The following is a 25,631-nucleotide window of genomic DNA, read 5'->3' on the forward strand; positions in this document are numbered from 1 at the left end:
GCGCCCGGGTACGCGGTTCAGTTTATTTGTTGGGTTTTTTTTTGCATCATTTCACTCTTTTGGGTCTCTTTTCCAAAGGGTTTTTATTTAAGGAAAGAGCTCAATTCCAGTCCCCCAGGTGCAGTGTGTGCCTGCCCCCAACCAAGCACGCTTGCAAATATGCCCCCCACCCCTTCCCTGGATTGCAGAGTGCCCCCGTGCGCGCACGGGGAGCACACGAAAACACGCGTGAACACAGGCGGGGCTCTGCCTGTCCGTGGCCCGTGACACTGAGGGCGATGGCCGTGTCACACTTGCTCACACGCGAGTCTGCGAGGCACTGCGCGCCTGAGTCGGAGTTTCCACGCACGCCTATCCCGGGGGCGGGGCTGGTGGGTACCCCCACCATTAGGAGAGCGTGGGGGCCTGCGAGGCGCCGGGACGCGGGAACACGTTGCCCGGGAACTTGCGTGTATCCGTACGCGGCGGAAACACGTGTGTTAGGGTAGGCCTCAGGCCGGACGATCCCTACTGCCATCACCCCTCCAAGCTCAGCTCCGGAGTTCAAGAGGCCTGGGGGTTTCCGGAATCCGGTGTGAATCTGGGGCACGGTGCGGAGAACCCCGGCTCCGAAACAGCTCTTCAGCGCGGCCTCCTGAGGCTGCAAGGGGAGGGGCACAGTGGGGAGTCAAAGGCCCGGCTGTTTTTGCCCCCTCAACCAAGACCACTCCGACCCAACCTGGGCGTCTCAGCCTATCCTCTGGGTACAAGACCCACCCCCCCTATAATACTACACACACACACACACACACACACACACACACACACACACACGCACACCCCTATAATACTACACACGCACACACACACGCACACCCCTATAATACTACACACACACGCACACACACATGCACACACACACGCCTAGGCCACGCCCCCGCTCTCCAAGACACACACACACGGCTGGGCCACGCCCCCGCCCTCCAAGCCTCGCCCCGGATAATAAGCTCAAAATTCCAAATCCCGCCCCTAAGCCCGCGCCCCTCCTCCGGCAGTGCCCTCCCCTCTGTGCCCCGCCCCCAGGCAGAAGCCCAGCCCCATACCTGGCGTAGGGAGGCGGTGGTGCGTCGTGCACCCCAGGGGCCAACAGCGCCTGCTCGTAGGTGGGGAGGCCCGGGGGTGGGGGTGGAGGTAGAGGCAGGGGCGTCGGCGGGCTCAGAGAGCTCAGGGGGCTGATGAGCTCGGCCCTGGGGACAGAAGGTGCACTGTTAGCAGGATAGAGAGCCTTGGGAGAAGGAGGAAAGATGTAGGGAGACAGAGACACTGAGGGTGGTGGGGAGACAGAGGTGGAAGGGAGGTGGACCAAGGAAAAAGAGGGTCACCGTCAACCTGACTCTACACACAGAAAAGCACCTCGAAGTGACAGGCAGATGCACAGGGACAGGCAGCCACAGAAATCAACAACTGCTGAGACAGACTCGTTCACAGACACACGTGCTCCAGATACAAGCAGAGAGTCGTGGAGAAAGAGGCAGCCCTGCAGAGGCAGGCAGACACACACAAGAAACAGACAGACACAACAGAGATACACTCAGCCACAAATTTCCCAGATCCACTCTTAACAATAAACTCTTCCTAGAAACCTTTAGACCCACTATACTTCAAGACTAATGCTCAAGCCCTCTCTTCGACCCTGCCACTGAGAGAGACACACCTAGACAACTGACACAGGCACACACAAACACAGCTACACCTTGTCACCACGGAAACTGACATCCCACAGACACCCACAGACCACAGGCTGCAGCCTCACCAGATACAATACCCACAGAATGATAATCACACATAAAACTGGTACTGCAAAGACAGCCAGGCAGCAAATATTGAGTTCCTACTTTGTGCCAGGTGCTGTGGATATAGTCAGAGAGATGCCACAACTGGACACAGACTCTCACAGACTCACTCTCCACATGACGGTCTCCTCAGATCTTTCAGCAGCGCCCAACCGCCCCCAATCTGGCCCATCTCCTTAGGTTGACCCTTCCTCCCTTCCCTGCTCTCCAGCCCCTCCTCCCCAAAGCCCCCTTACTCTTGAGGACAGGGCTGCTGGCCTCGGTCCTGACGGCAATGCAGATACCAAAAGGCTCCCAGGCTGGCCAGGACCATGAGCAGGATGCCCACTGTCAGTCCCACAGCCATGCTTGCTACGTCCACTCGTCCACGTCCTATGGGGGGGAGGAGGGCACAGCGTTAGGGGCTGTCACCCTCTCCAACATCCAGATACCTTCCCCTGAGGTAGGGGAAACCTTTCCACATTTCCCCTGAGGGAAGACGACTGGCCAAGAAGGCAGAGCTGGGGCCACTTCCTAGCTGTGTGAACTCAGGCAACTCACCTCACTCATTTCTGTGAGCCTCCATTTCCTGCTCTGTAAAATGGGAATAATAACCCCTCCTTGATAGGTTGCAAAAATGGGAATAATAATAGGTTGCAAAAATGGGAATAATAACCCCTCCCTGATAGGTTGCAAAAATGGGAATAATAACCCCTCCCTGATAGGTTGCAAAAATGCAATGAATTAAATGCAGAAACCTGGGATAACCTCATCTGAGACTAGAAAATAGGGCAATTGTCTCTCTAAGAGGAGAGAGAACCCTCCTAAGATTGCAGTTGACATGCTTACTTAGGGTAGGGAGTTCAGACAGCCAACTCTCTGAACCCCCATACTGAGCATTGCCAGATTTAGCAAATAATAATGAGCATACCCAGTTAAGTGTGAATTTTACATAAACAGTGGATTTTTGTTTTTTAGCCACCGCAGACAGCATGCAGGATCTTAGTTCCCCGACCAGGGATCGAACCCGTCCATGCCCCCTACAGTGAAAGCACGGAGTCCTAACCACTGGACTGCCAGGGAATTCTAATTTTTTAGTATAAGTATGTCCCATGAAATATATGAGATATACTTATACTAAAAAATTATTCCTGTGTATTTGAAATTCACATTTAACTGGGCTGGGGGAGAGCTGTCCTGTATTTTATCTGGCAACCCCGTCCCCTCTGGAATGCAATACCTTTTACCAACCAGGCTAAAGAGGGGCAAGGCCTTACCAGAAGGCTAGGAACAATTTATCTATCAAGGAGGAATGTAGGGACATCCCCTCAAAAACAGATTGCTGGGGTTTAGAACTCATGTGGACCCTTGGCTAAGGTGAAGCGCCTTTAGCAATCAAGGCTTCATGTCTGAGGAAAAGGGGGGTGGGGCACAGGGAGGACCCTGGCTTTGTGAGGCCTTGCTAGGTCTTGCTGCTGGGGAAACTTCCTTTAGCACTGGGTAGGGGGGACTTTCCTCAAACAGTAAACCTCAGGCTTTTAGCCCTCTTAGCAAAAAGCTGCACTAAGAAGGCGGGGGGGTGGGGGGTGGGTAGCAGCCTTCCTGATTCAGACATGTTTCAGGTGGACTCGAGAAGCCAACAGGCCTTGATAGGCCTGTAGCAAAGCAGTTACCTCCCCTAGCAACCAATGTGAGGACTTCAGCCCAGACTTAGGGCCTGTTGCTAAGGTGGAACCACCCCTAGCAACCAGGCCACTCAGGGGTGAGATGCCCGGTGCCTGGAGGGGGGTCCTCCTGTGGGCAGGAGGCCTTGGGTCCTGAGCTTGGCTAGGTGTGGTTGCTAGGAAGAAGGCCTCCTTAGCAACCAGGCTGAAGCCAGGATGGGGTTGTGGGGGAGGGGAAGCCAACCAGGTAGTGAGTGCTGCTGTCTTCCTTGGTCCAGCCTGGCCAGGCTTTGTTGCTAAGGAGCAGCCCCCTCTTAGCAACAAGGCTGCAGCCACGATGGGGCCTCAGAACTCAGAGGAGGGGTTGGGGCTGGGCTGATCGGGCAGGTGAGGACAGACAGGTTTCCACCAATTGGCCTAGCCCAGACCCGTTGCTAGGGAGCGACCCCCCTAGCAACCAAGCTGCAGAAGGGGCTGGGGCTCTGGACTCCAAAGAGGGGCTCAGGTGGGCCAGGGCCTCTGAGCCTGAGGCCTCAGGGCTGTAACCTCTCCTTCCAACTGTCCTCCTTCCTGGGGACATGGGACCTACCCCGAGTAAGGTGTGGTGGGTTCCTCGGGCAAGGGCTCTAGTCTCAGAGGAGGGGATTTCTTTACCAACCCCCTCCAGGAACTCAGGAGCATGGAACATGGAGGGGGTGAGATTGGGCTGGGGGATGTTTGTTCAGCCTCCACAGAAAGGAGCTGCCTTAGTTGCACAGAATGAGAGGGCTCCCCCGACTCACCTCCTTTGCCATTGTAGATGTAGTTCTCCCAAAAGCGCTCCTTGAATGGGCAGGAGGAGAGAAGGCAGAAAGGCATCAACTGGGAGATTCTACACCCCCAAACCAGCCCGCCCTGATGATCTCTGAGGCACGAGGGCAGAGGGAGCTGAGGGGCAGGACACCCCCGCCCCAGGTCCTGGAGAAGACAAAGGGACTTCGGGGACCCCAGGCCCTCACCGTCAGAGTATTGTCCTCAAAGTACTCCCGTGCCTCTTCCCAGGAACACCTCTCCTCTTGACACTCCCGTTCCAGGTTCCCTGGCGTGAACAGCTCCAGGTCCCAGTGGTTGGCTCGTGGAATCCGCCTACGGCTGCCCAGGAAGCTCTGGGCCTCTGGGGAGTCCAGGAAGACTTCTGGACCCAAAAGACATAAGGGACAGAAAAATGGAGGGTTCCTAGTATGGGGGACATGAAGGAGCCAGAACTTAAGGGGATGAAGAGCTATGGGGTCCCGGGGGAGGAGGCAACTGCAGGCAGGGTTTTTCCTGGGCCAGAGGAAGGTGGATGTTTGTGCCTGGACTCCGGCTCTTCCCGCAAACGCTCACCTTGGTCTTGCTCCCCACTGGGTGAGGTGTCCAGGCAGGTGGTCAATCCCAGGTACAGCAGCAGCACAGAGGGGTGGCTCCTCATATTTTGTGGACACTAGGAACCAGGTGTGGTTAGATGAGAAGTGCCTCAGCTCCTGGAGAATGAGGCCAGGTCTCCCCACCCGGACTCTGTGGTCCAGGAATTATAATAATAGCAGATACTTACGTGGCCTGTATCCTGGACCAGGCACTGTTCAAGGTCATTTACCTTTATCAACTCAGTTTCATTTTCACCACAGTGCTATTATTATCTCCATTTGATACAGGAGGAAACTGAGGCACAGAGAAGTAAAAGAACTTGCCCAAGTTCATACAGTTTGCAAGATTCAGAGGCAGGATTTCAGCAAAGGCAGTGTCCCTCCAGAAACCAGAGCCAGGAGTTTATCTTTTTTTCTGCTGTGTCTGCAGCCCCCAGCATGGGTTTTGGCACAAAGTAAGAGCTCATAAACATGTCCATTGATAGGGATTCCTTCTTCCTGGTAATTTCCATGTATATCCACCTCTCTGTGCCCATTGCCACATTCAGCCACAGAATCAAAGATTATAGAAGAGGTAAAACCAGAGGCCTGTATCCTGGGGTCCAGGAGTTGGGGGAGGGGGCAGCGGTCCTGGACTCTTGGGTTTGGGGGCCCCAACTTCTGGGTCCCAGAAGAGCAGGGAGCCAGGTAGCCAGGGTCCCCAAGCCAAGCTCTGCCTCCAGGGACATTCACTTACCTGCCTAGACTTGTGAGCACTGTCCCCTCCTCCTTAATCAGGGCCTCCTCGGCCAGCTGCAGCCAGCCGTGAAGGGGGACAGGGGAGAAGGGAGGGGAGAGGAAGGAGGGGGTACCTTGCTCACTATAGTCGGCACAATCCTGGTTTCTGGCCAGAGGGGCGGGGTTTGCGATTACCTGCCCTGGGCGGGACTCAGGTAAGGGACAAAGTATTTAAAGGGACCTTATGATTAAGGGTCTGAGGTCCAGAGCCCCATAGCGAGGCCAGGGTCTCCGACACCGTGGGGCACTTAGGGAGTTGGATAGGCGCCCCCTCCCCGCCTATCCAATTTCCCCCCAGAGAGCTCGCCAGACAGAGCTAGGGAAATAAACAGCTAGGTCTCCAGATATCTAGGTATCTAGAAACTGGCGGGAAACTTGTGCCTTGGTCCCTGGGGGTAGGTGGGTATGCCGTAGTAAATTCCTGCTTCCTGAGAACGGCTCTGACTTCCGATTTCTCAACTGCTCCATTTATAAAGTGGGGACAGAGGAGTTGTCCCTTCTCTATTGTCTCTTATTTTGCATCAGAAAAGTGGATGATATGCTTTGGTAAGCGGGCTTTTCAATCTCTGGGCGAAGTGATTAGTCCTTAAACACAGGCTTGGGGAGAAGCAAAGCCTAGCTACAAGCAGGAAATCGTCCGCGCAGGGAAACGCCTAGTATATGCTAAGCACGCCCCCTATTCACGCCAGTTTCACTGACCGGAACCTTCGACTTGCCACTTACGTTTCCGGAGGGAGGAAGAGAAGAAGGGAGCACTTACCAAGCCAGAAGAGATACCTCCGCAAATAGGGGCAGATCTACTTCCGGTCTCTTCCGCCGGGAGGAAGTGAGCGGAGCGGAGAGGGAAAACAGCGCTCCTTTCCGGTGTAGGGGTACAGTTGAAGTAGTTACCGACGAGGGAGGAGTCGTTCGTGAGGTGAGTTCCAGGCGGTGGAAGGATAGTGTTAGTGAGATCGCCTTCCGGTGGGCAAGAGTCTTGGGCTCCTGAGGGAGACTAGGACAGGATTTTGAATTCCCGACTTCCTGTGGCAATCCTTAATAGAGCACTCTAGGCGCCCCAAGTTTGAAGCCGGACTGCAGGTCCCAGAAATCCCTGGAGGTAGCCAAACCTTCAGCCGGCAGTTCTCAGGAGAGTTTTGGTTCCACTGCAGACGGATGGGCCGGGGATCCCAGGGGAAAGAGGAGACTGGGACTCCTAGGGGTCTAATGAGTGAGAGTTGAGGAAGAAGCACCCCTTACCTGGCCTCCGTTTCCCAGACTGTGATGGGGAGGGCGGAGAAGGATTGTGCAGTCGCCTGCCGCCGCCTCCCTGCACCTTTTTGACGGCCGCTTCCCTCTCGGAGTAGCTGTAGGGTAACGTTTTCCTCTGTGGAGCTTTGGGGTCAGGCAGTCCTGGGTTCACATCCTGATGGTGTTGCTGATTCGGTGTGAACTCGGGTCTTGATGGGTCCTTAAAGGACCCTTGATGGGTCCTTTCACTTTAATATTTTATTATGTTTTATTATGAAAATGTTCCAACTTATATAAAAGTGAGAGAATAATAGAAGAATCCCTATCGCCCAGAGTTACCAGTTATTAATATTTTTTGACATATTGGCTGGGTATTTTTTAAAATTAAATATATAAGGCAAATCCTATCCATCGTGAGATTTCACCCGTAAATACCTCAGGATACATGTGTAAAAAACAGGGACATTTTAACAACATTGTAAATTAACTATACTTCAACTTTTTAAAAAATTTTTAATTTTTAAAAAGCACACACGCACACAAAAAACCAGGGACATTTTCTTCCATGACCACAATACTATTACACTTACAAAAGCAACCCTAATATTACCTATTACTTGGTCCATAATCAAATTCTGCTTCTGAAAAAATGCCTTTAAAAAAAAGAAGTTTCACTTTTTTGAATCAGAATCCATTCAAGTCATTGTTATGTCTCTGAAGTTGCTCTTAATTTCAAACAGTCTCCCCTCCACCCCACCCTGGTTTTTTTTTGGCAATTGATTCATTGAAGAAACTGGGTCAGTTATTCCGTTATCATCCCACCATCTGAACTTGTCTCTTTGCTTCTTTGAAATGGTGATGGCCTTTCACTTACTCCTCCATTATTCCCGCCGCACCCCCTCTCCCCAACTGCCACACCCTCTCTCTATGGATTAACCTAATCCGGACTTTTCACATAAATGGAATCTTCTTCCTGTCTGGTTTCTTTCACTTAGCATAATGTTGTCAAGTTTCATCCATTTTGTAGCATGTATCAGTACTTCTTTTTAAAGCTGAATAATATTCCTTTGTATGAGATACACCATATTTTGTTTAGCCACGCGTCAGTCAATGGACATTTGTGTTGTTTCCACTTTTTGGCTATTGTGAATATGCTGCTTGCACTTGTGTACAAGTTTTAGCGTGGACATAGTTTTCATTTCTTTTGGCGGTGGAATTGCTGAATCAAATGGTAACTCTGTGTTTAGCCTTCTGAGGAACTGCCAGACTTTTCCAAAGTGGCTGCTTCATTTTGCATTCCCACCCTCAGGGTCTGAGGGTTTCAATTTCTCCACACTTGTTATGATCCGACTTTTTTTTTTTTTGGCCATGCCGAGTGGCATGCGGGATCTTCCCCGACCGGGGATCGAACCTGTGTCCCCTGCAGTGGATGAGCGGAGTCTTAACCACCGGACCGCCAGGGAAGTCCATGATCTGACTTTTTTTTTTTTTTTAGCTTTTTAAATTTTTATTTATTTATTTATTTTAGCTTTGGCTGTGTTGGGTCTTCGTTTCTGTGCGAGGGCTTTCTCTAGTTGCGGCGAGCGGGGCCACTCTTCATCGCGGTGCGCGGGCCTCTCACTGTCGCGGGCTCTCTTGTTGCGGAGCACAAGCTCCAGACGCGCAGGCTCAGTAGTTGTGGCTCACGGGCTTAGTTGCTCCGCGGCATGTGGGATCTTCCCAGACCAGGGCCCGAACCCGTGTCCCTGCATTGGCAGGCAGATTCTCAACCACTGCGCCACCAGGGAAGCCCATGATCTGACTTTTTGACTGTAGTCATCCTGTGGGTATGAAGTGGTATCTCACTGCTGTTTCTTGTTTTTGTTTTTTTTAAGATTTTTTCAATGGGGACCCTTTTTAAAGTCTTTATTGAATTTGTTACAGTATTGCTTCTGTTTTATGTTTTGTTTTTTTGGCCACGAGGCATGAGGCATGTGGGATGTTCGCTCCTGGACCAGGGATCGAACCCGCACCCCTTGCATTGGAAGGCGAAGTCTTAATCACTGGACCACCAGGGAAGTCCCTCACTGCTGTTTTGACTGCATTTCCTTCATGATTAATGATGTGGAACATTTTTTTTCATGTGCTTATTGGCCATTTATATATCCTCTTTGGAGAAATGTCTGTTTCGATCCTTTGCCCGTTTTTAAATTGGGTTATTTGTCTTTTTATTATTGGGTTGTAAACTTCTTATATATTCTAGATACAATTCCTTTGTCAGACAGGTGATTGGCAACCACCACCTGTTTTGGTACAGCTTGCAAACTAAGAATGGTTTTTAACATTTTTCAATAATTGGAAAAGACCGTAACCAACAAGGACCCACTGTATCTCACAGAGAACTATACTCAATATTTTGTAATACCCTATAAGGGAAAAGAATCTGAAAAAGAATATATATATCTCAATCACTTTGCTGTACACCTGAAACTAACACAATCCTGTAAATCAACTATACTTCAATTTTTTTAAAATTGGAAAAAAATCAAAAAAGAAGAATAGTATTTTGTGATATGTAATTCAGATACCAGTGTCCATAAAAGAAGTTGTGACAGGGGCCATGTGGCCCACAAAGGTGAAAATCTTTACTCTCTAGCCTTTTCTGGCGGATCCCTGCTATAGCCTCTGGCTTCCTAGAATCAGGAAATTAAATTGAAAGGCTTGATTAATTTAGCTTCAGGCATCTTGGCATGGCTGCTTCAGAGCTGCTAGCTTCACGCCTGGCTGTCCCACTTTTAGGGATGGTGAGATTGATCAGGGGCTTCAGGTAGTGTTTACAGACTTAACGTTTGTCCCCAACCCCACTCGAAATCTTATATCTCCAATATGACTATTTGGAGATAGGACCTTTCCCTAAGTAATTAGGGTTTAATGAGGTCATAAGAGTGGGGTCCTACTCCATGAGGTTGGTGTCCTTAGAAGAGCAGGAGATGCCAGAGGGCAAGCACTCTCTCCGCCCTGTGAGGACACAGCCAGAAGGTGGCCAGCCATCTGCAAACCAGGAGGAGAGGCCTCACCAAAACCCAACCATGGTGCCACCCTGATCTCAGACTTCTGGCCTCCAGAACTGTGAGAAAATAATTGTCTGTTGTGTCAGCCACCCAGTCTATGGCATTTTGTTTTGGCAGTCCTAGCTGACTAATACAGGTAGGAACAGCACAAACATGCCATTGTAAAGCTATGTTTTTCTCCTTTCTACTAGTGAGTATTAACACCCTGCGGATGTCCAGTTGCCATCAGGTGCCTTAGTGAATCAGTTATGTCATCAGGGGTTGCAAAATGGTGGCTTTCCAATTCTTTCATTCCTCCCACATTTCTTTATCCAAGCTGTTTTTCACCTGAGCCACGTCCAAGGATCAGTAGAAGGGAGTGACGTGATCTAAGCTCCCTTTTGAAAAGCTCACCAGCGCTCCTCTGTCAAGGAACAGACTGAGGAAGAGACCAGTTAATCCCTCCGGGCCTCTGTTTTCTCACCTCTAAAATGGGGAGAACCTACCTCAGAGGTTATCCCGAGGACCGAATGCGTTCAGACTTATGAAGCACTTTGCCCAGGGCCTGGTGCATAAGTGTTGGAAGGATGTGATGGTCATTTCTGTTCCTGCAGTGCTTTTGTATTGATTGGATGGATGATTCATTCATTGATTACACACTTCCCCTGGCCCTAGGGTTGGAAGTGGTTAACTGATCCTATCTGACATCTCTGTGCCCCCCCAGGTGCCAGGCAGTGCCAGGACCCATCCTGGAGTCCAACCCAGGCCCCGCCTCTAGGGGCTTCTAGTCTGGGGGGAGAAATTCTGAGGGGTGGCAGCTATAATGGACGGAAATCAGGGCATTGTCAGAGCACCAGGAATGCCTAACCCAGGCTACCCAGAAGAGGCGACTCCTGATGGAGCCTGGGAGGAGGACGGGGACGGGATTTCCAGGCGGGAGGTCCAGGCCTACAGGAGCTGCCCCGTTCCACGCTGAGAGTGAGCACAGTGCCCGAGGCTGCCTGCAGCCAGACAGCGGCAGGGGCGGTGAAGGGCACAGACTCCCATGCCTGGGTCAGACCCCGGCTGCATGACCTTGCGCACCTTCTCCCTGCCTCTGTCGCCTTGTTTGTAGCAACCGTTTGGGTTGTGGCATCCGGTGGAGTTAATATGTATCAAATACTTAGAACAGGGCCAGGTTCACCAAACCTCTTAAATAAATACCAGTCATTATTAATAGAAAATCTCAGACCCTCGCTTTTGCTCTTGGGGAGCTCCCTCTTTCCTGCTTCCAACACGTCCTGTTTGTGTCTGTGATTTCCTTGAGTGTAATCGGCCCTTTGGGTTCCTTTAACACAGGTCTCCGCCCCCCCGGGACGGCCTGCAGCATTCATGTGACCCACGCTATTCAAGGGAGGGGGCTCGTAGCATCCTTTAGTTCTCAGAGGGTTCTCTCATCCCAAGAGATTCAGGATTCAAACGAATCAACTGCAGAAAAAGACGGTCGGGAGAGAATAAGGGAGATTTGAATACAAGCTGAATAGTAAAGGATGTTAAGGGATTATTAATGCATTAATGGTATTGTGGTCATGTTTTTTAAACACAGTAGCCACGAGTCCCCAGAGGCTGTGGGGCACTTTGATATGTGGCTGGTGCCCCCGAGGGACTGTGTTTTTTTAATCATTTCATTTTGATTAGTTTAAATTCAAGCACCGATACTGGATTCAATCCCTGGAAAACTTTTAAGTGCGTTTGGCACAAGCAGGGCGTGTGAATGTACATTTGCTCCTGTAAATTTTATGAACCCGAAATATAGGACAAGTTTCTCTAATGAAACTTCCGTGTCTGAATTGAGATGTGTTGAGAGAGTGGACTAGATTCTGGATTTTGAAGACTTTGTAGGAGAACGGGAATGAGTTGGCCTTTATTCTTGGATTGTGACCTCCCCGGGAGCTCTGCAGCTGTCACACGGTTAAGGGGGCGGCTCCAGAGCCCGGCTGCCTGGGTTCGAGTCTGGCTCTGTTGCCACTTACCAGCTGGGGGACTCCATGGGCCTGTTTTCTCCTCTGTAAAATGGGAAGGAGGATATATAACAGCTGATGTTACTTTGGATGTGGCCTCTCTGAAAAGCTAGTGATGTGAGATGGTAGTAGTTCTGTTTTCTCTTTTGAGGTTTTCCTCACTGAGGAGACAATAAAGCTGCTGACCCCTGGTCAACCCTGGTCAGCGGTTCTCAAACTTTTTGGTCTCAGGACCTTAAAAATCATCAAGGACTCCAAAAAGCTTTTGTTTGTGGGAGTTCTGTCTAGCAGGATTTGCCGTATCAGGGGAATCCCCCCGGCAGTCCAGTGGTTAGGACTCGGCACTTTCACTGCTGAGGGCCTGGGTTCGATCCCTGGTCAGGAAAGTAAGATCCTGCAAGCCTCGCTGCATGGCCGAAAGAAAAAAAGATTTGCCATATCAGAAAGGGAAACAGACATGAAACTGTCTTTATTGAGATATAATCCACATGACACAAAACTCACCGATTTAAAGTATACAATTCGTGGTTTTCCGTATAATCACTGTTTTTGCAACCATCACCATTTTCTGATTTCAGGGCATTTTCATCACTGCAGGAAGAAACCCCACACCCCTTAGCAGCCACTGCATGCCCCGCCCCGCCCGGTCCCCCCTTCTCCCAGCCTGTGGCAACCACCAATCTGCTTTCTGTCTCTATGGATCTGCCCATTCTGGACCTTTCACATAAACGGAATCAACAACACGTGGCCTTCTGTACCTGGCTCTGTTCACTCCACATGATATAACAGACATTTTTTTTTTTTTTTAATTTATTTATTTATATATATTTTTTATTTTTGGCTGTGTTGGGTCTTCGTTTCTGTGCGAGGGCTTTCTCCAGTTGCGGTGAGCGGGGGCCACTCTTCATCGCGGTGCGCGGGCCTCTCACGGTCGCGGCCTCTCCCGTTGCGGAGCACAGGCTCCAGACGCGCAGGCTCAGTATTTGTGGCTCACGGGCTTAGTCGCTCCGCGGCATGTGGGATCTTCCCAGACCAGGGCTTGAACCCGTGTCCCCTGCATTGGCAGGCAGATTCCCAACCACTGCGCCACCAGGGAAGCCCCATAACAGACATTTTTAAAACCCAAGGATGTACAAGCACAAGTCACACAGCCTCTGGAAAACCCCACTGGACACTCGAGAGAAGGAGAGGAACAAAGGCAAACACATTTGTTTTATTTATTTATTTTTAGAGAGCTCTTTTTATATTTATTTATTTATTTATTTGGCTGCACTGGGTCTTAGTTGCAGCACGTGGGATCTTCGTTGCGGCATGCAGGATCTTTAGTTGGAGCATGCGAACTCTTAGTTGCGGCATGTGTGTGGGATCTAGTTCCCTGACCAGGGATCGAACCCACGCCCCCTGCATTGAGAGCACAGAGTCTTAGCCACTGGACCACCAGGGAAGTCCCAAACATGATTTAGTATTACAGAAATAGTTTCGTGGACTCCCTGAAACTATCTTAGGGACCCCTGGGGTCCCTGGACCTTCGTTTGAGAACCACTGCCCTAGGCAAATGGCTTCACTTCTGTGCCTGAGTTTGCCTCTCTCCAAAGTGGAGATGGGGATGGCACGGACCTCAGAGGGTGGCTGAGGTTGGACGACTGAGAGTTGGCCTGGGGGTCAGGGGTCAAGCAGTGTCCCTTGGGATTATTCCCATGACCGCCTGGCGAAGTAAAGAGATGCTCCATCTATAGCGGTTCCTCTCTCTCTCAGAGGGAAAATGTCCCGGTCCACAAAGCCAAAGAACTTGGCTACAAGACAAGCAGCCCAGTGCCAAATACCGCAGAGGGTCAAGGCAGTTGACAACTAAGAATAGAGTGGGGAATTTGTCCCTGAGGAGGTGAACTCGACCTTCATGAGTGCCAGTGGGGAGGGGGGGAGCTGGGGCGGAAGCCAGGGGGCCAGGGTGGAGGAGGGGGATGGCAGGTGAGGTGGCAGCAGATGCTGGGCTTGCTCCAAAGCTGGGGGTGAGGGGAAGCTGGAGGAGGGGCGGTGGGTGGAGTTGGGGTGTTTCACCAGGGTTACCTTCTGCAAGCAGCACCGTGGCCGCAGCTGGGGTGATAGAAATGTTCCGCATCTCGATTTGGGGGGGGTAGTTACGAGGGTGTATGCAATTGTCAAAACCTATCAAGCTGCATCCTTAAGGTCTGTGCATCTATTCTATGTAAATATACCTACAAAACAAAAAAATGGGTTTCTGGGAGGAAGACGCCAGTAGGGGGAGTGCGAGATCTGTAGCTCAAGGAGAGGTTTGTGTTTGAGTTTGAAAGTGAAAGGCAAGTTTCTGAAAGCATCCCGAATTGGAAAATAAAGATGAAGTTGCTTTTTTACATTTTGGGATCTCCTGGTTGTGCCTCCCTCCCCCACCTTCTGGATCCTCCTTGCAGCCACAGAGCCAGAGAGAATATTTCCTGAACATTCCATATGCCATGCTCTGAGTATGACCTCATTTAGTCCACACAGCAATCCAGTCGTGTCAACTAGATCCCATGGTTCTCCCCACTTCTTACCAAAGGACTCAGAGAGTCAATTACAAGTCCAGAGTCACAGCCAGTAGGGGGCCAACCTTGGACTCAAGCCCAGGCAGGTCTTATTTCTTTGATCCATATAAGCCCCTCCTTCTTGTTTCATTTATTCTTATTTATCCCCTAGTCAGTCCCCTCCCCTACACGGGCAGTCATTCTTAGATGCATCATCTTTTGTTTGCAGGTGTTTAAAATGTATCATTTTGTGCATGTGCAGATTGTTTTATTTCTTACTTTTTTCACCCAGCATTGTGTTTTTAAGATCCACCCACAGGAATTCCCTGTTGGTCTGGTGGTTAGGACTCCGCGCTTTCACTGCCGAGGGCGAGGGTTCAATCCCTGGTTGGGAAGCTAAGACTCCACAAGCTGCGTGCCACTGCCAAAAGAAAAAAAGTCACCCACGGTGCTCTGTACACACCTAGTCAGTTGCATCTCACTGCTGGGTGGTCTCCTTGAGGGGCAGTCACTATCCATTCCGCGAGGGCGGGATATTCAGTTGCCTTTGACTCCCCTCCAGTATAAATAACACCACTGTGAACATCCTCATACATGCTCCCTAGTGGGTGTCGCCTTTGGGGCGCATAACACCCAAGTGCAGAATCGCCTGCACTCACTTTGCTGAAGTACCACCAGCCTGTGTTCCCCCAGCATCACCAGAGGGGATTCCTATCACCCACCCTCACCCTATCCAGCTCCTATCTTATCCAGCTCTCAAAGTTTCGCCCACCAGCCTAGTGATAGATTTAAAATGATGTCTCACTGTGGTTTTCCTGTGAGGAGAATTTGAGGCATCTCTCCATCTACCTGTTAGTCTTTGAGCTTCTTCTGTAAATCGCCTCTTCATATCCTCTGCTCATTTTCCTATTGGGGTAGCTGGGTTTTTCTTGTTGATTTGCCAGAGTTCCGCGTACAGTCAGTTCTGTTCTAACACTTGTTTTGAAAACTCGAGATTTATTCCAGTGCGATTGACACATTAGGGAACAATTTGAGCATAAGGCATGTTGCACCTAAAGGAACCCAGGTGCGCTTGGTTGAAATGAGCGTGTAGGCATACACAGAGCACACGCTCAACGCATCCAGAACATCTACTGGGCGCTTCATTTCCCCACTTGTGTTACGAGCCCCACTGATCACATCTGGTGCTAGAACTTTCCATCAGATAACCCTCCTTCCACCACCTCACAGTAACTCACAACGTGTACCCCTTTGGACACCACTTCCACAAGCAAACTTCAGGTCTTTTTCAGGGTTAATTGCCATATTTTTTTTTTGGAGGTATAGGCATTTCTTAACCATTTAACGTGTGCAAAACTCTCTTCCCCTGCCCCACTCCCAGCTTTCCCATCAGATCAGATCGGGGGCCAGAAAGGTCCAGTCCTCTCTGCCTGGGCTCCCTCTGGTCACACAGCCCTGCAGCTGCCCCTTCCTTACCCCCCGGGATGACGCGCCACGGCAAGAACTGCACGGCGGGGGCCGTCTACACCTACCATGAGAAGAAGAAGGACACAGGTACTGGGGTTGGGAGGGGGGACAAATGGACCCTGAAGTCCCCATGTTACTTTGCTCCTCTGGTTGTGCTTTCTGGGCATGTGTCTTTCCCCTGACCATGTAAGTAACAGCCACGTGACTGATGGTCATGACCGGAAACGTAACAGCCCACGTGAGCCAGCGACCTTCTCCCTGCCTTGTCGTGGGCACTGCGTTAAGTGCCTTCCATGCTAAGCCTCCCGAACACCCACTGAGGGAGGAATCACTGTTGTCAGGCCATATTCCAGAGGCGGAAACTGAGGCCCAGAGAGGTACAGACGCTTGAGCTTGGTCACAGAGCCAGAAGGCCCGAGGAGAGCCAGTTACGAGCCTCTTCCCCGAGCTGCCTCAGGGACAGGGCCTGTCTGTCACTCATCCTCTGGGGATGAACGCCTTCCTGTGGGTTGTGCAGCCTTGTCCCCAACGCAGACGCACAGCCCAAGCTCTTGACTGCCTGTTCTGAGTCCCCTCACCTCGGAGTCCTCTCTGTGCCTTTCTCTCCGGGTTTGGAGAAGGGCACATCTCCTGCCTGTTCTCTGAGTCCCCCCACCTCGGAGTCCTCTCTGTGCCGTTCTCTCTGGGTTTGGAGAAGGGCACATCTCCTGCCTCTCCATCCCTCTACCTCTCTCCGTCCCCAGCGGCCTCAGGCTACGGCACCCAGAACATTCGACTGAGCCGGGATGCCGTCAAGGACTTCGATTGCTGCTGCCTCTCTCTGCAGCCCTGCCACGACCCTGTTGTTACGTAAGCTGGGAACGCGGGTGGGCGGGTCAGGGTGGCGAGGGCAAGGGAACCGCCAGAAGGGGGCTGCACAGCCAGGGCGCCCTGGCAAGCCACCTACCCTCCCGCAGCCTCAGTGTTCTCCTCTGAGACATGGGCATGATCCTAGTACGCTTCATGGGGTGTGGAAAAGAATACATTCACAATAGAGGGTAGGGCTCCTGGAAAGTTGCTAGCCCATAATAACAGCTCACGTGTGGAGTGCTTACTGTTACCTGCCTCTTAGCGTCTGGCAAAGGCTTCAGTGAGATAATGGGTAGAAGATACTTAGTCCACTGACTAAATATGTGCTCAACTACTGGTCCATTTTGTAGACATCGCGATGAGAGTAGATCGTGGTTCAGGGTCCCCGAGGCCACCGGGAGGCTCAATGGTTCACTAGAAGAACCCATAGAACTCAGCAAAGCAGTTATCCTCAAATGACAGTTTGTGACAGCAAAAGGTTACAGATTAAAACCAGCAACGGGGGTGGTTTCCCAGGCAGTCCAGTGGTTAAGACTCCGAGCTTCCAGTGCAGGGGGCGTGGGTTTGATCCCTGGTCGGGGAACTAAGATCCCACATGCCGGGCTTCCCTGGTGGTGCAGTGGTTAAGAATCCGCCTGCCAATACAGGGGACACGGGCTTGATCCCCAGTCCGGGAAGATCCCACATACCACAGAGCAACTAAACCCATGCACCACAACTACTGAGCCTGTGCTCTAGAGCCCGTGAGCCACAACTACTGAAGCCCACGCACCTAGAGCCCATGCTCCACAACAAGAGAAGCCACTGCAATGAGAAGCCCGCCCACCGCAACGAAGAGTAGCCCCTGCTCGCCGCAACTAGAGAAAGCCCGTACGCAGCAACAAAGACCCAACGCAGCCAAAAATAAATAAATAAAATAATATAAAAGATTCCACATGCCGCGTGGCACGGCCAAAAAAAATTTTTTAAATAAATAAAATCAGTGGGAAAAGACAGATGGGGCAGAGTCCCAGAGAGACCAGGCACAAGCTTCCTTTGTCTCTCTCAGTAGAGTCGCAGGAAAGCGCTTAATTTTCACAGCAGCAGTTACTACCCACCAGGAAGCTCGCTCCAGCCTTGGTGTCCAGGGTTTTTACTGGAGGTTAGTCACCTAGGCCTGGCTGACCTTGGTCTTCAGCCCCTCCAGAGGTCCAGCTCACACCACATGGTCCCAGCCTCCCAGGCAAACAGAGACACTCTTAACAGGCAGGACATTCCAAGCCCTAGAGGTGCCCTCCCAGGAGCCAGTCCTTTGGCTGGAATGTGCAGGGTTTGGACAGCCCAGGCCTGCTGAGCTAACCCTTTACGGCGCGAGATTTTGCCTATGCATCAGAGAACGTTATAAAGCCAGGAGAGTTAAAACAGTGCGGTCACCTCAGAGAGCTAAGCCGAGCCCTGAGTGAGCAGCTGCCTATAAGACGCTTAGTGGTTGCCCTGGGCAGGGAGCTGATGTTCGGCAGGTGACTGTTAACCTCTGGCCATGTGGCCTGGGCCAGGCCCTGTTTTCTCATCCCTTCCTCTCTTTGCAGCCCCGATGGCTACCTGTATGAGCGGGAGGCAATCCTAGAGTACATTTTGCACCAGAAGAAGGAGATCGCCCGGCAGATGAAGGTGGTGGGGCTGGGAGAAGGGGGTGCAGGCGTGGGTAGGCGGTTTCGATGCTGGGCCTCCCGTCTAAATTCCTCCCCGCCCAGGCCTCTGCCTGTGCTGTTCCCGCTGCTGGGCACACCATCCCCTCCCACTTCTGGTTAAATTCTTCTCGTTCTCCAGATTTCAGCCCAGGTGTTGCCTCCTCTGGCCTCTTGCTAGTCCAGGGCCCTGAGAGCCTGCCCCTGTCACCTCTTCTTTGGCACTTGTCACAGTTGTGACTCTACCTGTGGCTGTCTGATACAGGACCCAGGGGCAGGGAGCAGGGCTCTCACCCACCCCAAGGCCCTAGGTTCTCGGGACATACTTGGTAAATGAGTGGATGCCAGCTCATCTCCTTGGGCCTCAGTTTTATTGTCTCTAAAATGGGCTGACAGGGCCAAACTAGAGGGCACTGCAGGGCATGTGGGAAATGCTCACAGATAAGAAATTTTTAGGCATTTTCTTGGAGCCAGGCCCACCTTCCATGGCTGAGCTCATTTTGTGGCTAGGAGGGACCCAGTCTCCCTCCTTGTTCTGCCGGCTTTTCCGGAGCTCAGGAAGCACTGGGGGCCAGATTCTTGTTGAGCTTTTGGTCTGTAGTGCGTGGCTTCCCCTGTGCCCAGGTCCTCCACCCGGCCTGGTGGCCCCCTCATCGTGGAGCCCACATCGGAAGCCTTCCCGAGCATCAGTCAGCGTCAGCGTTCCCTCCTTGCTCACTGGGTGGCCGGAGCAGTGTCTCCTCTTGCCCTCACGCTGCCTGAGCCTTCATGGCTCCATAAACCTTCTCTGCTCCCTACTATCCTGGAACTCGGGCCCTTGAGGGCAGGGACAGAGTCTACACTGCATGGACTGTATAATAGATAAGTGATAAGATATACTGTATAATTAATATCATATGGCCCAAAATTACATTTATTGAGCACTTACTATGTGCCAGGCCAGGTGCTAAGTGTTTTAAAAAATCATCGTGTGTAACCCTCCCAGTGAGCCTCCGAGGTAGGTCACCATTGTCAGCCTGTTTTACGGATGAAGAAACTGAGGCCAGGAGAAGGTCACAGTGCTTACTGGAGGCCACAGAGCTAATCAGTGACAAAGGCAGGGTTTGAGCTCTGGCGGTCTGCCTTCAGCCAAGCTGTTGACCACCGAGTCCCAAACCAGCTAAACTGGAAATGGCTTAACCGTCCTACAGTTGGTGAAGGGACAAGCAAAGGCAGCAGAGGCACACGATGGGTAACTGTGCAGCCGATTAAAGATTCACACCCAGGCAGTCACCAGCCTCTAGCAAACAGAGCCTCTGCCAGGAACCTCCCCTGTATGGGTTCCAGTTCACCCACCTTTAAATTCAAAGAGGCACCCCAGCCCCCACCTAGGGTGCCCCAAACTCACAAGCCGCAGGAGGATGCCTAGCTCGCTTCTGCCTGGCTGCCCGCAGGCCTACGAGAAGCAGCGGGGCGTCCGGCGCGAGGAGCAGCAGGAGCTGCGGCGGGCGGCCGCGCAGGACCAGGTGCGGGGCTTCCTGGAGAAGGAGGCGGCCATCGTGAGCCGGCCCCTCAACCCCTTCACGCCCACGGCCGCCTCCGGGAACTGCCCCGGTGAGAGAGAAGTGCACATGCGAGGGGGTGGGGGTCCCGCGGGGCCGGGTGCCTCCCTGGGTGCGGCGTCCGAACCCCTCTCCCCGCCCCCGCAGATGATGCCCGACCCGGGTCCAGCGCGGGCCCCACAGGCAAGGACAAGGACAAAGCGCTGCCCAGCTTCTGGATCCCGTCGCTGACCCCCGAGGCCAAGGCCACCAAGCTGGAGAAGCCGGTGAGCCGCCTACCCCAGCAAGCGCCCGTGTGTGCCCACTTTGCCAGAGAGAGCCAGGGTCCTGAGGGCCCTCTCCCCTCCCTCACAGGGACCCCCATCCTCCCTCCACCTGGCTCTAGCCCCGCCTGTTGACTCGGCACCCCTCCTGCTCCCCAGTCGCGCATCGTGACCTGCCCCATGTCCGGGAAGCCGCTGCGCATGTCCGACCTGACGCCCGTGCGCTTCACGCCGCTCGACAGCTCCGTGGACCGCGTGGGGCTCATCACGCGCAGCGAGCGCTACGTGTGCGCCGTGACCCGCGACAGCCTGAGCAACGCCACGCCATGCGCCGTCCTGCGGCCCTCGTGAGTCACCTGGGGGACAGCCTGGGGACCTGCGGGACGGGGCGGGCTTGGGGTGCGGCTTTCTCTTTGGGGCGGGGCCTCTGATCGTTGTACCCCACCGTCACCCTCACTGCAGTGGGGCCGTGGTCACCGTGGAGTGCGTGGAGAAGCTGATTCGCAAGGACATGGTGGACCCCGTGACCGGAGAGAAGCTCACGGACCGCGACATCATCGTGCTGCAGCGGGTGAGTGGCACCCCTCCTCCCTGTCCCCTCGCCTTCCGGTAACCCCGACCTGCTTCCAGAGGGCCCACCCCCTTACCGAGGCCCCGCCCCACCAAGGGGGCGGGGCCCAACCGCACCTCGCGGGCTAGGGAACCCCGACGGCACCCCAGCTCCCCGACGCCTCTCTTCCTCCTCCTCCTTCTCTAGGGCGGCACGGGCTTCGCGGGCTCTGGAGTGAAGCTGCAGGCCGAGAAGTCCCGGCCGGTGATGCAGGCCTGAGCGCACGGGAAACCAAATAAATGGGCTTGTTGGACGCGACAGGCCGTGTGGCGCCTTCATTCACCGCGCCGGAGCCCGGTGACGGTGTGCGCTCAGGAATGACTGCACTTTGAAAGCGTGGGCTAAGAATATTTGATGTGTTCTCACGTTAAGAGTAATATCTGAATCGTATGCAAACGCACAGCTTTAAATGGGTTGAGTGGCCAGAAGCTGGAGTCTGGGCTGCGACCACAGGAGGGCGCCACTTTAACGGACTATAGAAATCCCCGCACTTTCTTTTGAGTTAAGCCAAATTTGAAGCCCAGGAGGCGACCCGGAACGCGTCTCCCGTTGTAAAGTTTGATAAGACACGCAAAGGAAATGAAGTGCTGTGTGTGACTGAGAAAGCGAACAGCCGGCATCCTGTCTAGAGAAGGCAGTCAGGAACACTCCCTCCCCCACCACCTGGAGGCTGGAGGGTGAAGAGGAAGAAGAAACCACAAGTGCAGAGTCCCGGAGGCAGCAAAGTACTTGGCAGGTGTGAAGAGAGGGAGGAGTTCAGAGCAACCAGGCTTAGTGGACCTGCCCAGAGTTCAGACTTGACTAGGAGGGCAGGGGTGGCCTTTAAAGCTATGTTTTTAATAACCATTGAATCACAAAAGCAGACCCTGTGCAGTGTGGAGAACCAGAGCATACAGTCAAGCAAAGATTGCAAAAATAAAGACTTAAAAGTCCTGACTGTCTGAGCGATACCCAGGTCCTGTCCTTCCAGGTCTTTCTCGCACGAGTTTTTTCAACAAAGTGAGATTTCCATGCAAATACTTTTCTGTTCATTGAACAGTCTCTACCTTTTCATTTTGGTGAAAGGTCTTCTCATCTAATGCCCAGGCGAGATTCAGAGTGTCCTTGAGTGCTGGGCAAGCCCCTGTCTGGTACAGGACCAGTTGGTGTGTCCGGCTGCAGGGAAAGGTGTTAGCACGAGGGTGGGTCATCCTTGCACCCTGGGGAGCCCCGGAAACCCAGCAGTTCCTCAGACGCTTCTAGACCCTTCCCTTGGTCCCTAAGAGCCCTCATGCCCCACTCTTGGGCTCCCAGTCCCTCGTTTTGGGAGAAGAATGCATGTACCCATTTTGCAGAACAGCCCACTGAGGCTGAGAAGATAACGTGCTCAAAGTCACACTGCTCAAGGCCATAGCTGAGCCCAGGTTCACCCAGAGGTCAGCCACCTCCAGATATCTGCACCCCTCCTCATTCAGTCCTGCCCTCCTCCACATCCTTTGCACCCTTCCTCCCCTAGGTTTCCCACACTGCCACCCACAGACCTCTCCACCTTGGCAAGCTCCCACCCCATCGCTTTACCCAGAATGATAGAGATCGTCCCTCCTTCTCTAAACACCCCCAATCCCTGTCCTCTTAAGAGCTCTCAACCACCCCGAGTCTTTTCTCTCAGTCCTCCCCACCCAAGGATCCTGTTTATGTGTAGTGCAGACCACGCCCCACCCCAAATAAAGATGTAAAGGTGCAAGATTGGAAATTCTGGATTTCCACAAGGAGCCTAAATCCCACTCTTTAGTTCACAGGCCCTTTGAGACACTCTGCGGGGAGGGGTGGGGTGTGAGTCAAGGTCCTCACTCTAAGCCATAGGTTTCCTTTAAGATTTCAAAGGTAACAAGGAGAGGAAGCAAGAGTCAGATCACAGCTGAAGCTGTGGCAGAAGGGCGGGATGGGAAGTGGAGACAAATTTTGTGTTTTCTCAGCAGAGGTTCCTTAGACACTGGTCTAGAGTTCAAAGCAAAGGGGCTTCCCTGGTGGCGCAGTGGTTAAGAATCCGCCTGCCAACGCAGGGGACACAGGTGCGAGCCCTGGTCCGGGAAGATTCCCACATGCCGCGGAGCAACGAAGCCCGTGCACTGCAACTACTGAGCCTGCGCTCTAGAGCCCATGAGCCACAACTACCGGGCCCGCGCGCCACAACTACTAAAGCCTGCATGCCTAGAGCCTGTGCTCCTCAACAAGAGAAGCCACCGCAATGAGAAGCCCGCGCACCGCAACGAAGAGTAGCCCCCGCTCGCCGCAACTAGAGAAAGCCCGTGCGCGGCAACGAAAACCCAACGCAGCCAAAAATAAATAAATTTATTTAAAAAAAAGAATCAGAAGATCTGACATCGTCAAGAGACCCCCCCCCACCCGACTGCTTCTCCCAGGCTGGCTCTCAGAAGCCGGTGGATTTCATCACTAATCTGGAGGTGTCAGGGGTCACCAGTGGGAGAACTAAAAGCAGAAACAGTTACAAAGTTCCCAAAGTTCTCAGTAAGCACGTGGAGGAACTAGAATTTTCTTTACTACGCCGGAAGGCATGGAAACTGGGGAAACGATTTGGCCACATGTAGTAAAACTAAAGAATGGTGACTGCATGACCTGGCAATCTTACTCTGACCTCTGCAACCAACACACATACAAACAGCCTCAACAAAACGCAAACTAGAATGTTCACAGCAGCTCTGTCATAGCCGCTTACTGGAAATGACCCAAGTTTATCAACAGCAGAATGCATGACCTGTGGGCCATTCCCAGTGGAGTGCTATACAGCAACGAAAAGGACCACTCTGCGAAACACCTATGAGTGCACACAACGTGCTTTTACTTCTCTAAATAAATAGGCGAAAGTATGCCCTTTGAAATCGGGGTAGTAGTTATCCTTGGGGAGGTGATGTCTGGGTCCTCCCGGGGGCTGATAGTGTTCTCTTTCTTCATCTTGAGTACTAGTTACAGGTGTGTGCATGCAGTCTGAAAATTCATGTTGCTGAACACTTATGTTGTACACTTTTCTATTCATATGTTATTCTCCCATAAAAATGTCCTTAAATTCACTGCAATAACAAAGAGATGTCCTTGGCAGTTTGGCAGTGTCTACCGAATTCATAAATTCCATTTCTAGGAATTTATCTGCAGTTAAATTCATGGAAAATTACGGATGTGCTAGTGCCTTCTGTGCCGCATCCTTTGGAAGAGAAAAGACTAGAAACAACTTAAATGTTCAGTGGAGAACTGGTTAAATAATCTATCCAGGGACTTCCCTGGTGGCGCAGTGGTTAAGAATCCGCCTGCCAATGCAGGGGATACAGGTTCGAGCCCTGGTCCGGGAAGATCCCACATGCCACAGGGCAACTAAGCCCGTGCGCCACAACTACTGAGCCTGTGCTCTAGAGCCCGCGAGCCACAACTACTGAGCCTGCCTGCCACAACTACTGAAGCCCACACGCCTAGAGCCCGTGCTCCGCAGCAAGAGAAAACCCCGCTCACCGCAACTAGAGAAAGCCTGTGCACAGCAACGAAGACCCAAAGCAGCCAAAAATAAAATATATATATATATATAAAAATAAAATAAATTTATAAATAAATAAATAAATAAATAAATAATCTATCCAGGAGAATATCACTCAGCTGTAAGACTGTGAGAGAGAGAGAGAGAGAGAAAGCAGGGGGAACGGGGGAGAGAAAGGAAATGAAGACTTTCTTTGTGGACTGAGTTGAAATAGTCTTCAAAATGTATTCTTAATTACCTTAATGAAAAAATAAATAATTTTTAATTTATTTATTTTATTTATTCCTTTTTTATTTTTATTTTTGGCTGCGATGGGTCTTCATTGCTGCGCGCTGGCTTTCTCTAGTTGAGGCAAGCGGGGGCTACTCTTCACTGCAGTGTGCGGGCTTCTCATTGCCGTGGCTTCTCTTGTTGCAGAGCGCGGGCTCTAGGCTCGCAGGCTTCAGTAGTTGTGGCACGCAGGCTCAGTAGTTGTGGCTCGCGGGCTCTAGAGCGCAGGCTCAGTAGTTGTGGTGCACGGGCTTAGTTGCTCCGCGGCATGTGGGATCTTCCCAGACCAGGGCTCGAACCCGTGTCGCCTGAATTGGCAGGCGGATTCTTAACCACTGCGCCACTGGGGAAGCCCATAAATAATTTTTAAAATTTACAATTGGAGGATTCTGACTTAAAAAAAAAAAGGCAGTAAGAGAAACAAGAATGGTAAAAATATTATTTATCTGCTGTCATTTCCATTAAAAGTAAAACAAGTTGTGCTTTTTTTTGCTTAATTCTGTGTAAATTCTCCCTGAGAAAAACACTGGCTGCCAGAAGAGGCGACCTTAGTGGAAGGAAGACTTTGGTTTTAGTATCATCATATGTATTTAGAATTTTGTATCCCACGAGTATATTGCCAAAATTTAAAAATAAAATGTGCAAAAGATTAAAAAAAATAAAAACCTGGGGAGAGGCACTAAGAGTGTCCAGGTGCTGGGCAGCTTTTTATCATAAGTTTTTCCATAAAAGTAATTTGTTGCTATGTATGCATATTATTTTGATTTAAAAAAAAAAATGTTTTCAAACATGCAGCCCCCAGAGAGCTACAAAATTTCCCTACTCCTTCCTAAACCAATTCTACACAGTCCGCCACTAGGGGGCAGTATGTCATCATGTTTCTAATTAAAAGCTTTTGAGTCACACTTGGATTAAAATTCCAACCCTCCCACAGATACCAATTATAAACTCCGGATAAAACAAAACAGTTACTGTCAAGGTCTTATCCCAAGTTAAATTAGTCTCTTGACATATTTTAGCAAT

At 51.7% G+C, this 25,631-nt stretch overlaps 2 protein-coding genes across 4 annotated transcripts; one reads left to right on the forward strand and one right to left on the reverse strand.

The window, feature by feature from the left end:
* Positions 1-66: 66 nt before the first annotated feature.
* Positions 67-6,437, reverse strand: PRRG2 (proline rich and Gla domain 2). 3 transcript variants are annotated; one of them, XM_036833263.1, is made up of 7 exons: positions 5,597-5,771; positions 4,841-4,937; positions 4,474-4,649; positions 4,258-4,297; positions 2,069-2,204; positions 1,083-1,226; positions 67-640 (listed from the first exon to the last, which is right to left on the reverse strand). In XM_036833263.1, the coding sequence occupies exons 2-7, from the start codon at positions 4,923-4,925 to the stop codon at positions 622-624; spliced, it is 600 nt and encodes a 199-aa protein (XP_036689158.1). In that variant the 5' UTR covers positions 4,926-4,937; positions 5,597-5,771; the 3' UTR covers positions 67-621. The 3 variants fall into 3 exon arrangements, with proteins under 3 accessions (XP_036689158.1, XP_036689160.1, XP_036689159.1); XM_036833265.1 differs by lacking the exon at positions 5,597-5,771 and adding an exon at positions 6,398-6,437 and having other exon boundaries at positions 508-640; XM_036833264.1 differs by having other exon boundaries at positions 508-640; positions 5,049-5,771.
* On the forward strand, positions 6,434-21,765 carry LOC118885003 (nitric oxide synthase interacting protein). Its single transcript, XM_036833257.1, has 9 exons — positions 6,434-6,553; positions 15,800-15,972; positions 16,629-16,734; positions 18,303-18,384; positions 19,835-19,994; positions 20,090-20,208; positions 20,365-20,552; positions 20,668-20,776; positions 20,963-21,765. The coding sequence occupies exons 2-9, from the start codon at positions 15,903-15,905 to the stop codon at positions 21,032-21,034; spliced, it is 906 nt and encodes a 301-aa protein (XP_036689152.1). The 5' UTR covers positions 6,434-6,553; positions 15,800-15,902; the 3' UTR covers positions 21,035-21,765.
* The last annotated feature ends 3,866 nt before the right edge of the window (positions 21,766-25,631 follow it).

Source organism: Balaenoptera musculus, chromosome 19 (assembly GCF_009873245.2).
Source record: "Balaenoptera musculus isolate JJ_BM4_2016_0621 chromosome 19, mBalMus1.pri.v3, whole genome shotgun sequence".
Classification (NCBI taxonomy): Eukaryota; Metazoa; Chordata; class Mammalia; order Artiodactyla; family Balaenopteridae; genus Balaenoptera; species Balaenoptera musculus.

Excerpts from the sequence above, each read along its gene's own strand:
- PRRG2 (XM_036833263.1), bottom strand. The coding sequence starts at position 4,925 with ATGAGGAGCCACCCCTCTGTGCTGCTGCTGTACCTGGGATTGACCACC. Across the intron at positions 4,650-4,840 it reads CAGTGGGGAGCAAGACCAAG|AAGTCTTCCTGGACTCCCCA; the intron begins GTGAGCGTTTGC and ends TTTTGGGTCCAG. Across the intron at positions 1,227-2,068 it reads CAGCAGCCCTGTCCTCAAGA|GGCCGAGCTCATCAGCCCCC; the intron begins GTAAGGGGGCTT and ends TTCTGTCCCCAG.
- LOC118885003 (XM_036833257.1), top strand. The coding sequence starts at position 15,903 with ATGACGCGCCACGGCAAGAACTGCACGGCGGGGGCCGTCTACACCTAC. Across the intron at positions 15,973-16,628 it reads TGAGAAGAAGAAGGACACAG|CGGCCTCAGGCTACGGCACC; the intron begins GTACTGGGGTTG and ends CTCCGTCCCCAG. Across the intron at positions 20,777-20,962 it reads ACATCATCGTGCTGCAGCGG|GGCGGCACGGGCTTCGCGGG; the intron begins GTGAGTGGCACC and ends CTCCTTCTCTAG.